This window comes from Lonchura striata, chromosome 11 (genome assembly GCF_046129695.1).
Source record: "Lonchura striata isolate bLonStr1 chromosome 11, bLonStr1.mat, whole genome shotgun sequence".
NCBI classification, from domain to species: Eukaryota; Metazoa; Chordata; class Aves; order Passeriformes; family Estrildidae; genus Lonchura; species Lonchura striata.
This window is the reverse complement of record NC_134613.1, coordinates 6,389,691-6,404,964: the sequence shown is the minus strand read 5'-3', so window position 1 is coordinate 6,404,964 and position 15,274 is coordinate 6,389,691. Positions and strand designations below refer to the sequence as shown.

Here is a 15,274-nt window from a genome sequence, read left to right as displayed (position 1 = left end):
GCAAAGCAGCCCAGGAGTGCTCAGGAATTCGGGATCTGCAAATGGAAACTTGGGATTTCTGCAGCTGTCCCTGGAGTGCTGGGAGCTCCCACAGCCCCCATTCCCTGGGGAAAAGGGGACTGTGGTGCTCTCCCTCTTCACTCCTTCCTTCCCCAGCAGCTCAAACTGAAGCCAAGCCTAAATCCTCCTTCCTTCCAGTGGAATTGGGAAGGGGAAATCCAGCCCGGCCCTTGCTGGGCAGTGATGTGCAATTCCCAGCAGCCCCGAGCAGCACTGCCCTGCACTGATTCCTCCTCAAAGCAGAGCCCCAGAGCTCAGGCCCAGTGCTGAACTCTGAGGGAGGGACAGGAAGGACTTATGGAAGGAAATGAGACTCAGTTTTTAATTGCAAAACTACCCAGGTAATGCAAAGTGAGCTAAAAGGGAAAACAGAAGGACAAATCATTACCAGGATCAAACCCAACTTCCAAACTGCTGTGGATGAGAGGCTGCTTTGCAAAGGCCACGACCACCTGGGACAGCCCCTAATCCTGTGTCAGTGAAGCAGGGGAAAGGGCCCCTCTAGAGACAGAAACTGCTGTAGGGACTGCTGGCAGCAGGGGTTCAAACATCCCTAAAGTGCTCCTCAGCTTGGCTTAACATGGAACTGGAAGCTGGATTTGCTGAGCATCAAGGGGGAAAATGGACGGAAAGAAAAGACAGGGCAAGAAAATCACAGAGGGAACAGCCTGAGGGCACCACCAAGGGAGCTGCACAGCATCCCACCAGCTCCAGCCAAAGTCTGGGATCATCCCACAGCAGTGCTGTGACCAAACAACCCCACCCACACCTCAGAACACCACCCCTGCCCTCCCCAGGGCACCAACACCATCCCTGCCCATCCCATGTCTCATTCCAGCTGGGATTTTGGGCTCCAGGAGGATGTGCAGCGACAGCCCCATCCTTCAGGAGACGGGCAGGATAAACCCCACACACTCCAAGGAAACCAAAACCACACTGTGTGTGTGCTTTTGTCCAGGTGAACCATGGAGAAGAGCTCTGAATTTAATTTTACTCATCCAGCTTGGAGCTCACTGTGGAACACCAGGCGTGCCCTGCTCCCCTGGCTTACCCCAGGCACCCACACCTCAGAACACCATCCCTGCCCATCCCCAGGGCACCAACACCATCCCTGCACGTCCCCATTTCCCATCCCAGCTGGGATTTTGGGCTCCAGAACAACATGCAGCAACAGACTCATCCATGAACCCTGGAGAAGAGCTCTGAACTAATAAGAGTTTGACTCAAGCCACCGCTGTGGGAAGGAACACCAGGTGTGCCCTGCTCCCCTGGCTTACCCCAGGCACCCACACCTCCAAACACCAATCCTGCCCATTCCCATGTCCCATTCCAGCTGGGATTTTTGGCTCCAGGACAGTGTGCAGTGACAGACCCATCCACGAACCCTGGAGAACTCCAAATGCACAGGGTTTTACTGAGCACTGCTGTGGAACACCAGGCGTGCCCTGCTCCCCTGGCTTACCCCAGGCACCCCCACCTCCGAACACCAATCCTGCCCATTCCCATGTCCCATTCCAGCTGGGACTTTGGGCTCTGGGATGATGTGCAGCCACAGACCCATCCGTGAACCCCGGAGAAGAGCTCAGAACCGACAGAGTTTTAGCGAGGCCGGGCTGTGGGAGGGAGCAGCGGGTGCGCCCCGCTGCCCTGGCCAGCGCAGCACCCACCTGTACTCGGTGCTGTTGGAGACTCTCCTGGTGCCCGGGATCTCCTCGCCGTTCCTCACCCAGTAGCTGGCAGCCAGGGGGCTGGGGCTGCTGGTCAGGTTGCACTGCAGCGTGACGGCGGCGCCGGCCACGTGCAGCACCACGTCCTCGCTGGCGTTGATCCGCGGCTCTGCAAGGCAGGGACAGCCCTCAGCGCCCGCCCCGGCCACAGTGACAGCTACTCTAGGTGGCACAGGGGGCGGCAGGGGAGGGCACCACACGGGGGATGGCACTGAGGGACACACGGAGGAAGCACAGCCACGCCAAAGGGCTCGGAGCTGGCGCCGCGGCGGCGCCCCGGGACCGCGCTCCTGGGGAGAGACACGAAGGGTTAATGGTTTCTTGGGAATTCCCACCCATCGGCAACACCAGCGCTCCTGACACACTCTGTGCCCCCCAAAGAAACGCCTCAGGTACTCCTCCAGAAGTTCTTGCTGGCTGGCACTCGGTTCTTATCACTCTTCGACCTTGTCACTCTGTACAGCTCCTGAAAGGTGGCTGAGGTGGGGCTGGGCTCTGTCTCCAGGAACTGACAGAACCAGAGGACACAGCCTCAAGGGAAATACAGGCTGGATTTTAGGGAAAAGTTATTTACAGAAAGTGTGATACGGTTCTGGAATGTTCTGCCCGGGGAGGTGGTGGGTCCCCGTCCCTGGGTGTGTTTAACAAAGCCTGGATGTGGCTCTGGGTGCCAGGGCTCAGCTGAGGTGCTGGGGATGGGTTGGACTCGATGATCTCCAAGGTCTCCTCCATCCTGGTCACTCTGTGAATTCTTCTCCTTGAGGTTTCAAACAAACCCATTTTTTATATCAACAGCGCTCCAATTTAAGCTTCTCAGTAATATTCTGGATTTGCCCCTGGCCAAGGGCTGCTGTGGGCCCAGGTGCAGCCAGGAGGTTCCACATGGCACAAGTTCCCTGGTGGGTGGAATGGGGAGGCAGGAGGCTGAGGGAGAACAGCTGAGAGCAGCGCCCAAAACCTGACAGGGAAACGTAAGGACACAGAGCAGGCTAAAATCACAGCTGCAGCCTCCAGCACAAACCTTCACAAAGAACAAAAACGGCCCCAGACATGAGCAGAGCTCAGGAGTTCTGCACTTTGCTGGCTGCTTTGGGGCTGTTCCACTCCACAGCCTCACCTGGCAACACCAAATTCCCAATCTTTAGGGCAAAACCTTTCAGAAATCCTAAAACCAAAGGGGGCACCGTGCTGCTGTTTGAGACCCACGCTGCCTTCAGCTGCTGCTCTCCAGCACACACAGCTGGCTCATTCCCTGTCACAGAATTTGTTCCCAAACTTGGAAAAAAGACTTTTCTGCTGCAGGGCATGTGCCTCGCCTCGGGTCTGAAGCGTTCTGTGGAAAACCACCTGACACAGGGTGGCAGTTTTTAAAAATTTCACAATTTTTGCTGCTAGTCTTCAAAAAAAAAAAAAGGTTTTTGGTGTCAGCTTGGCCTGCAGGCCACCCCAGAGGCTGTGTGTGTGGAAATGCTGCTGTGTGCCCTGCCTGGGATGAATTCCTGACTGATCCCAGATTCCCCTCCGGATGCAGGAGGCTGAGGAAGCAGCAGACATCTCCCTGATTTCTCCAAGTCATCCAAGGGAAACTCCGCTGTGCCCTGGGGCAAGTTTGGGATATAAATCCATGATCCATGGAGCCTCTGGAAGGCAGTTATGAAACACAACGAGAGAACAGAAAACCCCAATTCTGTGTCAGAACCACCTCAGCTTTCCACACAGTGAAGGAACATCCCTGTATCCCGTGGCACATCCTTAGATTAATGCCCAGGGAGGAAAAACACCCATCCTCTGATAACCTGCAGCATTCCAGTCCTGGATATCCTTTTTGGAAATCCAGCTCTTTAAATCATTCCTTAACTGCAGCAACACTGCAGCTGCTGTTTGTATTACCACATTAGTCACTCTCTTTCTGCCTCCTTTCTCCCTCCCTGGGCATTTTATCCTTTCAAGGTTTGTTTGGGCCCTGAATTGTTGTGTTATTCCCGTATCATGCACCATTCCTGGCCTGCCCCATGTGCTTTTCCACCCCCAAAGAGCTCATCTGCATTCCCACAAAAACACTGCCAGAGCTCTGGGAATATTTCTGGAGTGTGCCTGAAATAGTAACTCAGTGACTGACCTGCAACCTTTTCAGTTTTAGTTTAGCAGATCTGAAGGCAGCTGTAAATCTCATTTCCAGCTTCACCTGCATTTACGTTACTTTGATTTAGTTATTAAAAAAGCAAATTTGATGGATCAGTCTCCTCATTTCATTGCAGGAGACAAACTACAACTGGAATACTGGGACAGCAGCAGCCAAAGGAGGATGCTCACCTAGAAAATCACTTTTTACACATCACTTGACGTGCCCATTTTATGTAAGCTCAGCTTTTACAGTTAAAACCCAAGCAAAGCGACTATAAAAAAACCCCAGCAAGTGAAATTCTGGTTCCAAATCCGGAATGAGGTGGAAGGCAGATGGTGGTTCCTGGGTGCCAGATTTTCAAAAGCAAGTTGATCTCTGCAGAGGCCACGATGGAGTGCTGTGCTCTGGGGGGCTCTGGCATCGCAGCAGGGCAGCTGGAAATTCCAACTCCACTGAGCCACACAATTCCCATTTCCCAGCCACACGGGATGGAGCAGCTGGAAATTCCAACTCCACTGAGCCACACAATTCCCATTTCCCAGCCACACGGGATGGAGCAGCTGGAAATTCCAACTCCACTGAGCCACACAATTCCCATTTCCCAGCCACACGGGATGGAGCAGCTGAGGCCGTCTGGGCAGGCTCAGGGATGGGGCTCCACTTCCAGGAACACCCTGGGGACCTCGTCCCTGTTTTCCTCCACCTCCAGTGGGCTCAGGCAGGCTCAGGGATGGGGCTCCACTTCCAGGAACACCCTGGGGACCTCGTCCCTGTTTTCCTCCACCTCCAGTGGGCTCAGGCAGGCTCAGGGATGGGGCTCCACTTCCAGGAACACCTTGGGGACCTCACCCCTCTTTTCCTCTCCCTCCAGCAGGCTCAGGCGGGTGCTGATGTCCACGGGTTCCTTCTCCTGGCAGGAGCAGCTGGGTTGTCCCAGCACACACGGGAAGGCACTCAGGGGTTTGTTCCACATTTCCCACAGAGCAGAGCCCAGAGCAGCGTGGTCCCACACAAGGCAATAAGGGGTTTGTGTCACAGAATTTCTGAGAGAGAGAGGGCATGATTTATGGCTGGAGTGAGAATTGAGCTACCCCTCAGACTAGGCCTGATTAGCAGCCTTGATGAGGCCTCAAAGCCTCTGATGCAGTGAGAATTCGGTTGTGGCGCACTTAGAAATTATGTTAAGGAAACTACAAAGTAATGAGATATTTGAGTGTAAAGCAGAGCAGAGCTGCAGTGTGAAAAGCCTGACCACCTTAAGGCAAAGGTAAACAGTGTTAGCTTGCCAGTCAGAGTGCCTTGTAAACTGTAAACTATGTAGAAGTGTATTTAAACTGCCATCTTCTCTCTAATAAACAGAGAACGTTGCATTAATCATATTTGGTTGGAGGTGAGTTCTGTCCTGCCCAGCTTTCCCGTTTCATGAGGCCCCTGGCTTTAGCTTTGTTCCAGATTTCTGACACAGCAGAGCCCAGAGCAGCGTGGTCCCACACAGCAGAGCCCAGAGCAGCGTGGTCCCACACAGCAGAGCCTGGAGCAGCGTGGTCCCACAGAGCAGAGCCTTGGAGCAGCGTGGTCCCACAGAGCAGAGCCCAGAGCAGCGTGGTGGTCCCACAGAGCAGAGCTGAGAGCAGCGTGGTCCCACAGAGCAGAGCCTGGAACAGCGTGGTCCCACAGAGCAGAGCCCTGGAGCAGCGTGGTCCCACAGAGCAGAGCCCAGAGCAGCGTGGTCCCACAGAGCAGAGCCCAGAGCAGCGTGGTCCCACAGAGCAGAGCCCGGAGCAGCGTGGTCCCACAGAGCAGAGCCCGGAGCAGCGTGGTCCCACAGAGCAGAGCCCAGAGCAGCGTGGTCCCACAGAGCAGAGCCTGGAGCAGCGTGGTGGTCCCACAGAGCAGAGCCCAGAGCAGCGTGGTGGTCCCACACAGCAGAGCCTGGAGCAGTGTGGTGGTCCCACAGAGCAGAGCCCAGAGCAGCGTGGTCCCACACAGCAGAGCCTGGAACAGCGTGGTGGTCCCACAGAGCAGAGCCCAGAGCAGCGTGGTCCCACAGAGCAGAGCCCAGAGCAGCGTGGTCCCACAGAGCAGAGCCCAGAGCAGCGTGGTCCCACACAGCAGAGCCTGGAACAGCGTGGTGGTCCCACAGAGCAGAGCCCAGAGCAGCGTGGTCCCACAGAGCAGAGCCCAGAGCAGCGTGGTCCCACACAGCAGAGCCCAGAGCAGCGTGGTCCCACAGAGCAGAGCCCGGAGCAGCGTGGTCCCACAGAGCAGAGCCCAGAGCAGCGTGGTCCCACACAGCAGAGCCCAGAGCAGCGTGGTCCCACACAGCAGAGCCTGGAGCAGTGTGGTGGTCCCACAGAGCAGAGCCTGGAGCAGCGTGGTCCCACACAAGGTGCCCGGAGGCAGCTCCCACTCAGCAGCAGCTGGAACAAACTGGGAGGGAGGAGAGGCTGATCTGCAGTGCCTGAGGGAGGGACAGCTCTGTGCTGGCTCTGCACAGCAGCAGGATGGTGTCCCCAGAGCCCTGCAGGGCACGGGGCTCTCTCCAGCACACAGCACTCCCTAGCTGACACATTTCCAGGATCATCCCCAGCATGGCAGAGCTGCTGCTGGAGGCCATGCAAGGATTCCAGTCCTTTGGGAGCCCGAAGGACACGGCAGGGCCGAGGGGTGGCTGAGCTGAGCAGCTCCAGCTCGGGGACCCGGTGTCACTGAGCCATCTCTCCACGTGCACCAAGGCTGTCTCCATTGCCAGGGGAAGGTCTCTGATCCAGCAGTGCCTACGGTTTGGGGACAGCTTTGGGGGGCATTTTTCAAAGTACCCCAATAAAAAATCAAGACACAAATACAGAGTATTTGTATTTAATACCCAGTAGGGCGTTAAAGGGTTGTTTGTGCACAGTGCACAGGAACAAGACTACATTTTTGCTCTGCTCTCCTGTCAGCTGAGGGCACTGAGAAAACACCCAAAACAAGTTCTCCTGTACCTGCACACTGCAGATTTAATTCCTTCTACCTGTAACTCAGCAGCCATTTCCTTTGGCAAGTTTAACATCTGGCCCAAAAGTCTTCTCTACACAATCTGACTGTATCAACTCCAAAATTCACCTGGGGTGAAAAGCCTTGCCACAAGCAAGAGCAAAAAGCAGTTCTGGGCCAAGCACCCCCTCTGCTCTCAGAGCTCTGCTGCTGGCAGGAGCTGCACCCTGGATGGAGTCACTGAGCTCAGGGTTGGGCTCAGCACTGGGCAGGACGTTCCCCCTGCTCCCACGGGCTGGATTAGGAATGGCTGCATCTCCCCAGTGCTGCTGCATCAGAGAACTCCTTAGGAACATGCTGCTGGCCAGGAAGGAAAAGAAACACCACAACTTCATGGAAAAATCCAAACACGAAAGGTCACGTGGAACTGAAAGGGAAGGTATTCATCCAGAAGCCGGTATGTAACCAAAAGCAGGTGAGGAGGCATTCCCAGAAATTCCAAGAGAATGGAAGAAATCAAAATGAAACGGTTAGTGATGGAAAGAACATGGAAATCAAAGAGAAAGGCACTGGTGGAGAAGCCAGGGAGGCTGGGAACCTCCCAGGAAACGAAAGGGAGGAGGGAACAAACACAAATCCGACAGCGGGCTGGTTGCACACGGAAGCTCTACCACACACCCCGAGGTTTTCCCCAGTGCTCTGCCCTAAGGAGGAGACACGGGTGGCACACAGGGTCAGCACTAGAGGTGAGGAGAGGAGCAGGGTGGCAGAGGGTGGGGACAGGGGACGGGGTCACCAGACTGCCTCTAACACTACGGTGCCACTACTGGGGGCCGGACTCACTCTGCAGGACGCTTATAGTAGCCTGGGCTCGAATCCACGTAATGGAGGGGTTTTGCCTCAAGTCATTCCTCCTGGGATCGTTGCTGGCCCTGCACTCGTAAGTGCCAGAGTCTTCCAAGGCAAGGCGGGTTACTCTCAGCACACTCACCCCATTGGCCCCGTAGGCAGTGTTAATGCTGACACGGCGCTTCCGAGCGCCGTCCCACAGCTGTTTGAAAGCCTCAGCCCGGTTGACTTCCGCGTACCACCACTGGATCTCTGGAGTGGGGCTCCCAACCACATCACAGTACAGTTCAAAGGCGTCCCCCGTGAGCTTAGTTTCTGACATGGGCGACTTGACAAACCCGGCTGCAGGGAGGGGCAGCAGAAACGCGGTGACAGAGCGGCAGAAAACAACAGAGCTCCCACACGACGCGGCAGCGGGGCAGAAAACACAGTTAGAGACATGGCACGGGCGGTGACACCACGGGGGACACCCAGGGCATGGGCAGTGACACCACGGGGGACACCCAGGGCATCCGCAGTGACACACCCACTTGGGGACACCCAGGGCAGTGACACAACTTGGGGACACCCAGGGCATCGGCAGTGACACACCCAAGGCATCGGCAGTGACACACCCAGGGCACACCCATGGCACTGGCAGTGACACATTTGGGGACACCCATGGCACTGGCAGTGACACACCCATGGCACTGTCAGTGACACACCCAGGGCACTGTCAGCGACACACCCATGGCACTGGCAGTGACACACCCATGGCACTGGCAGTGACACACCCAGGGCACTGGCAGTGACACACCCAGGGCACTGGCAGTGACACACCCATGGCACTGGCAGTGACACAGCCAGGGGTGCAGGGCAGGAACTCCCCACATCCCTGCTGCTGCTCCCTTGCCCAGCAGCTGCCCCTGGCACCTCCCCGAGGGCTCTCCAGGCCTTTCCCAGCCCTGGGAAGGCCGGAGGTGCCAGGTGAAGTGTCCCTGGCCAGGGATCTGTGTCCTGAGGAGGTCTCTTTACCTGACACAGGAGCACCAGGGGCAAATTCCCACACCTGTGCCAGCTGGGAGCTCCGCTCTGACCTCCTCTCCCATCCACTCAGGACTCAGGGCAGGAATCCCCCAGGACACAAATGCCCTATTTTCCTGAGCAGCCCAGCTCTGGGAAAGGGAATTTCGGAGCAATGAAGGCTCACAGCCAAAATTGTTTTGTTAGGAGCCCACAGGGACCCTCAGCAGTGCCCCCGCTGCAGACAGGGCTGACATCCCTGCTCAGGCCACAGTATGGGATATTCTGGATATCCCAAATCCTCCATACTTACCCGCCTCAGAGCCCCGCTGGGAGCACACACACACATTAAATTGTCCTTCAATCCTATTTCCAAAGATATTTAGGAGAATAGCAGTGCCTCAACACCAGGCCCTTCCCCCAGGCCCCTCCTAAAACTGCAGGATTAGGACACAGCTGGCCAGACAGATTATGCAGCAAAACCCGTGCTGGGGCTGTGCTGGGGCAGGGGACATCAGCAGCGTGGGCAGGGACAGTGTCACACCAGGAAAACCAACCAGGAGCCTGGCATCCTGCCCTCGGATTGTGCCATCCCTGGCCTCACACTCCTGGCTTGGTTTAGGATGAGAGGCAAATCAATGAGGTTTGGAAATGGAAATGTGGGTTTGGAGCACTCATTAAACAGCAATTAATGAGTGCCCGCACAGTGACCACAGCCACAGCCCCCTAATGACCACAGCTTTTAATGACCAACAGCCACAGACCCCAATAATGAACAGCCACAACCCCCAATGACCAGCACTGACCCCAATGACCAGCACTGACCCCAATGACCAGGCTCCCTAACCCTAAATGACCAGCACTGACCCCAATGACCAGCACTGACCCCAATGACCAGGCTCCCTAACCCTAAATGACCAGCACTGACCCCAATGACCAGCACTGACCCCAGTGACCAGCACTGACCCCAATGACCAGCACTGACCCCAATGACCAGCACTGATCCCAAAGACCAGCACTGACCCCAATGACCAGCACTGACCCCAAAGACCAGCACTGACCCCAATGACCAGCACTGACCCCAATGACCAGCACTGACCCCAATGACCAGCACTGACCCCAGTGACCAGCACTGACCCAAGTGACCAGCACTGACCCCAGTGACCAGCACTGACCCCAATGACCAGCACTGACCCCAATGACCAGCACTGATCCCAAAGACCAGCACTGACCCCAATGACCAGCACTGACCCAAGTGACCAGCACTGACCCCAATGACCAGCACTGACCCCAGTGACCAGCACTGACCCCAATGACCAGGCTCCCCAACCCTAAATGACCAGCACTGACCCCAATGACCAGGCTCCCCAACCCTAAATGACCAGCACTGACCCCAATGACCAGACTCCCCAACCCTAAATGACCAGCACTGACCCCAATGACCAGCACTGACCCCAATGACCAGCACTGACCCCAATGACCAGGCTCCCCAACCCTAAATGACCAGCACTGACCCCAATGACCAGCACTGACCCCAATGACCAGCACTGACCCCAATGACCAGACTCCCCAACCCTAAATGACCAGCACTGACCCCAATGAGCAGGCTCCCCAACCCTAAATGACCAGCACTGACCCCAGTGACCAGCGCTCCCTGGGATGCCGAACAGCCTCCACCCATAAATTAATGAATATTTCAATTACCAGGAGCAGTTCTGGGTTAATATTTTGCATTTCCAGCCCCTCACAAACAGCAGCAGTGAGCAAGGTGATGCCCCAGAGGGCCACTGCCCACGCTGACACCCAGCCAGGAGCTGCAATCTGCCAGCACAGAGCAGGAATGCTTTAAAAAACCCCAAAAAAAGGGGAAAAGAGGTGAATTATTCCCGAGGCTGCAGCACGGCTGGGGAGGGAAGCGCTGCTGCCTTTGGGCCCTGGCAGTGGATCCCAGGGCTGTCCCAGCACGGGTGACACTGGGCAGGTCCCGGAGACGCAGGAGCTGCCAGAGCCCGGCCTTGCCTTTCTTGGTGCTGTCCCACAGCTCTGCTCCTGCTCCAGAGACAGCAGCACCACAAAACCCCACAGAGAGCCACGAGTGCAGGGCTGCCTCAGGGACTGCGCTGGGCTTAACCCCAGAGACCTGGGACTGAGCCCGGTTTAACCCCAGAGACCTGGGACTGGGCTGGGTTTAACCCCAAAGATCTGGGACTGAGCTCGGTTTAACCCCAGAGACCTGGGACTGGGCTGGGTTTAACCCCAGAGACCTGGGACTGAGCTCAGTTTAACCCCAAAGATCTGGGACTGGGCTGGGTTTAACCCCAGAGATTTGGCACTCTGCTCTGTTTAAACCCGAAGATTTGGCACTCTGCTCTGTTTTATGCTAAAGATTTGTGACTACTGTGTTTAAACCTAAAGATTTGGGACTGTGCTGGGTTTAACCCCAGAGATCTGTGACTATGCCATGTTTAAACCCAAAGATTTTGGACTGTTCTTGCTTTAAACCTAAAGATTTGGCACTCTGCTCTGTTTCAACCCAAATATTTGGGACTGGGTTCTGTTTAGCCCCAGAAATTTGGGACTGTGCCCTGTTTAACCCCAAAGATTTGGGACCACTCTGTTTAACCCCAAAGATTTGGGACTAAGCTAAAACCCCTTCTGGAAGTGATTTAATTATTTATTCAGGATTTATCTCATCCCCCAAGGTGTGGATGCATACAAGGAACAATTAATGCCCTAAAACCAGAGGAACGTTTCAGTTTGCACACAGAATTCCACTGGAATTCCAGGGGCTCCTCACATTTCCAAACTCTGCCTTAAAAACTCCACTGGGGAAAGAAAATTAAATCCCCACGGAGAAAAAAGAGGATTTTCTGAGCTCAGGAATTCTTGTAAAATCTGCTAGGGTAAGAATACACAAGGCAGTCATCCATGAACTGCAGAAATTATTGTTTCATAATTAAAATATCTTTCTGGAACTCAAATTTCATCGAGGTGCAAAAGAATTAAGGAGAATGGCCCTGGAGGAGCAGAGCAGGGAGAATTTTCATCTTCCCACGTTAAGTCTGGTGTAAAAAAGGAGTTTAAAACATTAAAATGCTTTGCCTTAAAAGCCAAGTTCAGGAAAGATGTTAAGCCAGGCTCAAAGACATCAAAAACCAGGTTTAACACACACCAAGAATGGACAAATTAGGACCAAAATGAAGGAAAAATAAAAGGATTTCCAAGGAAGTTTTCAATCCCAACCAACACAACTGTAACCGAGGAACCCCCAAAAAGCAGGATAATGCTCCCACCCTTCCTGAGGCTGCTGCTCAAGGTGAATGAAATCAATTAAATCCCACTTAGAGCACAAAGCACAGTTCAAAGCTCACAACTGAGAGTCTACAAGGCTAAAGTGCAAAAATAAACCTGATTTTCATTCTGGAGCCACAATAAACAAAGTGTAACTCTGTGGGACTGAATGCTTTCAAGCTTGGCTGTCTTTACAGCAAAAACCCACCTGGAAAACCAAAAATTTCTATTTCACTGCTCTCAGGCTTTTAGGAGAGCTCTGGAGGGTTTATTTTCCTCAATTATGCAGCCTGATCTTTTAAATTCTTCAAATAAACGAACAGAAGTGCAGCTGGAAAAGGCAAGGCCCACCAAGAAGTGCTCAGCTCTGTGCCCCTACCTGAGCTGATTATTTTTTTTGATTCCCACATTGACAATTTGATGGGAATATCCCAGAAAATGCCAGGCAGGAGCTGCTCCCCCTCAGCTGTGTTAATGAGGTGGCCTGCTAATTAACTCCTTCTCTTAATTAAGCACCAAAGAGTTCTGAGGGTGGGGAATCTCCCTTTGGCAGAGTGCTCCTGGAATAAACACCGAGTGATGTTTTGTTCCTTGCCAGTGCTCACATCCAAAATCTTGGAAATTAGTTAAATACACAAAAAATGACTGCTGGAAGAGGTGACACATTCTGATGTTCAGGGACAGGACACAGGGACCAGTTCCTGGGGATAAATCTGGAATTCAGGCTGGAAAGGATTCCTGAACAGGGATCAGTTCTATAAATCAGGAATTCAGGCTGGAACTGATTCCTGAAAAGGGATCAGTTCTATAAATCAGGAATTCAGGCTGGAAAGGATTCCTGAAAAGTGAAAAGGACACAGGGATCAGTTCCATATATCAGGAATTTAGACTGGAAAGGATTCCTCAACAGGGATCAGTTCCATAAATCAGGAATTCAGGCTGGAAAGGATTGCTGAACAGGGATCAGTTTTATAAACCAGGAATTCAGGCTGGAAAGGATTGCTGAACAGGGATCAGTTTTATAAACCAGGAATTCAGGCTGGAAAGGATTGCTGAACAGGGATCAGTTCCATAAATCAGGAATTCAGGCTGGAAAGGATTCCTGAACAGTGAAAAGGACACAGGGATCAGTTCCATAAATCAGGAATTCAGGCTGGAAAGGATTGCTGAACAGGGATCAGTCCCATAAATCAGGAATTCAGGCTGGAAAGGATTGCTGAACAGGGATCAGTCCCATAAATCAGGAATTCAGGCTGGAAAGGATTGCTGAATGGAGACAGGCCACAGGCCTGGGATAAATCCCAAGAAGGCACTGCAGCACCCTGCCTGTCCACACCCATTTTCAACAGGGTCGATGCTTTCCTGTTCTCTTCTCACCAGGAAGCACAAAATGAGAAAATTGGCATTGATCCCGTTAATTTTTGCCAGCTCCAGAGCAGCTTTAAGCCAGGCTTGGGGCACCCAGGTGAGCCCAGAGCTATCCCTGGGTTTAATTCCTGGGTTTCATTCCTGCCTTCTCATCCTGCAGTTTCCCAGAGCTGGGAGAGAGGAGAACCCAGCCCCAGAGCATCATCTAAAATGCAGGAGCTGTGCCAGGCACAGGGCTCATTCCACAGGCAGGGAAACCTGAGGATTCATCCCACAGGACTGGGATTAAACATTCTCTGCATCCAGCCCAGCATCCTCCATTTCCCTGCACAGGAAATTTGTGGGCAAATCCCAAAAAAACTCCTCCTGAGGGGAATGGTTTGGGTGAGGCCATCCTGGGAACGGGCCCAAGGGGGAATTCCTGGCACAGATGGACACAGGGAGTTCAGTTCCTGGGGATAAATCAGGAATTCAGGCTGGAAAGGATTCCTGAACAGGGAAAAGGACACAAGGATCAGTTCTTGGGGATAAATCAGGAATCCAGGCTGGAAAGGATTCCTGAACAGGGAAAAGGACACAGGGATCAGTTCCTGGGGATAAATCAGGAATTCAGGCTGGAAAGGATTCCTGAACAGGGATCAGTTCCATAAATCAGGAATTCAGGCTGGAAAGGATTCCTGAACAGGGATCAGTTCCATAAATCAGGAATTCAGGCTGGAAAGGATTCCTGAACAGGGATCAGTTCCATAAATCAGGAATTCAGGCTGGAAAGGATTGTGGAAGGTCCTCTGGCCTCACAAACCACTCAGATCAGCCTGACACCCTCCCACAACCCCTTGCCAGATGCTTTTATCCATGTTTCCCTGGAATAAAAACAGGAATGCTCCCCTTCACACTTTTGAAACACAACTGGTATTTCATGACCACTTTCATGGTGCGAAACCTGGTGTGAGCAGCCCCCATTCCCTGAGGAATCACATGCAGGCACAGCCCATGGGAACACCCCTGGGAGGACAGCCAGGCTTCCCCCAGCTCCAGGGAGTTCCTTTCCCCCAAATCCCCTCCTGGCTGGGCTCCGAACACAATTCCAGGGATCCCAGGTGCAAACCACCTGGAGGTGCAGGTGAGAATTGGGACAAGGCTGGGATATCCCATGGGAATAACCACCAGAACAGGGTTTATAAAATGAGGCTTCATGACCAGTGTCACACCTGGCTGCAGTCACTTTCTGGAGAGCAGGAATGGAGATTTTTCCCAGATTTTAGCTCTGGCAGTTTCTCGGTTCCACAATTATCCCATGGGAAGAATCACCAGGAACCAGGACAGGGGTTCCATAAATATTCTACTGGGAAGAACACCCAGGACAGGGTTTATAAACCGTAGCTCCATAACTGGTGTCACACCTGGCTACAGTCACTTTCTGGAGAGCAGGAGTGGAGATTTTTCCCAGATTTAGGAAGAACAAAGCCCTGGCAGTTCCCTGGTTCCATAAATAACCCATGGGAAGAACACCCAGGACAAGGTTTATAAACTGTGGCTCCATAACTGGTGTCACACCTGGCTACAGTCACCTTCTGGAGAGCAGGAGTGGAGATTTTTCCCAGATTTTAGCTCTGGCAGTTCCCTGGTTCCACAATTATCTCATGGGAAGAAGCAATCACCAGGACAGGGGTTCCATAAATATTCTACTGGGAAGAACAACTAGGACAGGGTTTATAAAATGAGGCTCCATGACCAGTGTCACACCTGGCTGCAGAAGAAGCAGGAGTGGAGATTTTTCCCAGATTTAGGAAGAACCAAGCCCTGGCAGTTCCCTGGTTCCAGCCCAGCCCAGGAGGGAGCTGGGACAGAGCCCTGGGATGTCACAGTGGGCACT

General features: G+C 53.5%; 1 protein-coding gene across 2 annotated transcripts in view; it reads right to left on the bottom strand.

Moving 5' to 3' along the window:
* The window catches only part of NPTN (neuroplastin), a 46,900-nt gene that overhangs the window by 18,728 nt on the left and 12,898 nt on the right, over nucleotides 1-15,274 (bottom strand). For both annotated transcript variants that reach the window (XM_077785854.1, XM_077785855.1), the window contains exon 2: nucleotides 1,728-1,896. In XM_077785854.1, coding sequence (XP_077641980.1) covers nucleotides 1,728-1,896 — 169 coding nt within the window. The remainder of the gene's footprint in view (nucleotides 1-1,727; nucleotides 1,897-15,274) is intronic.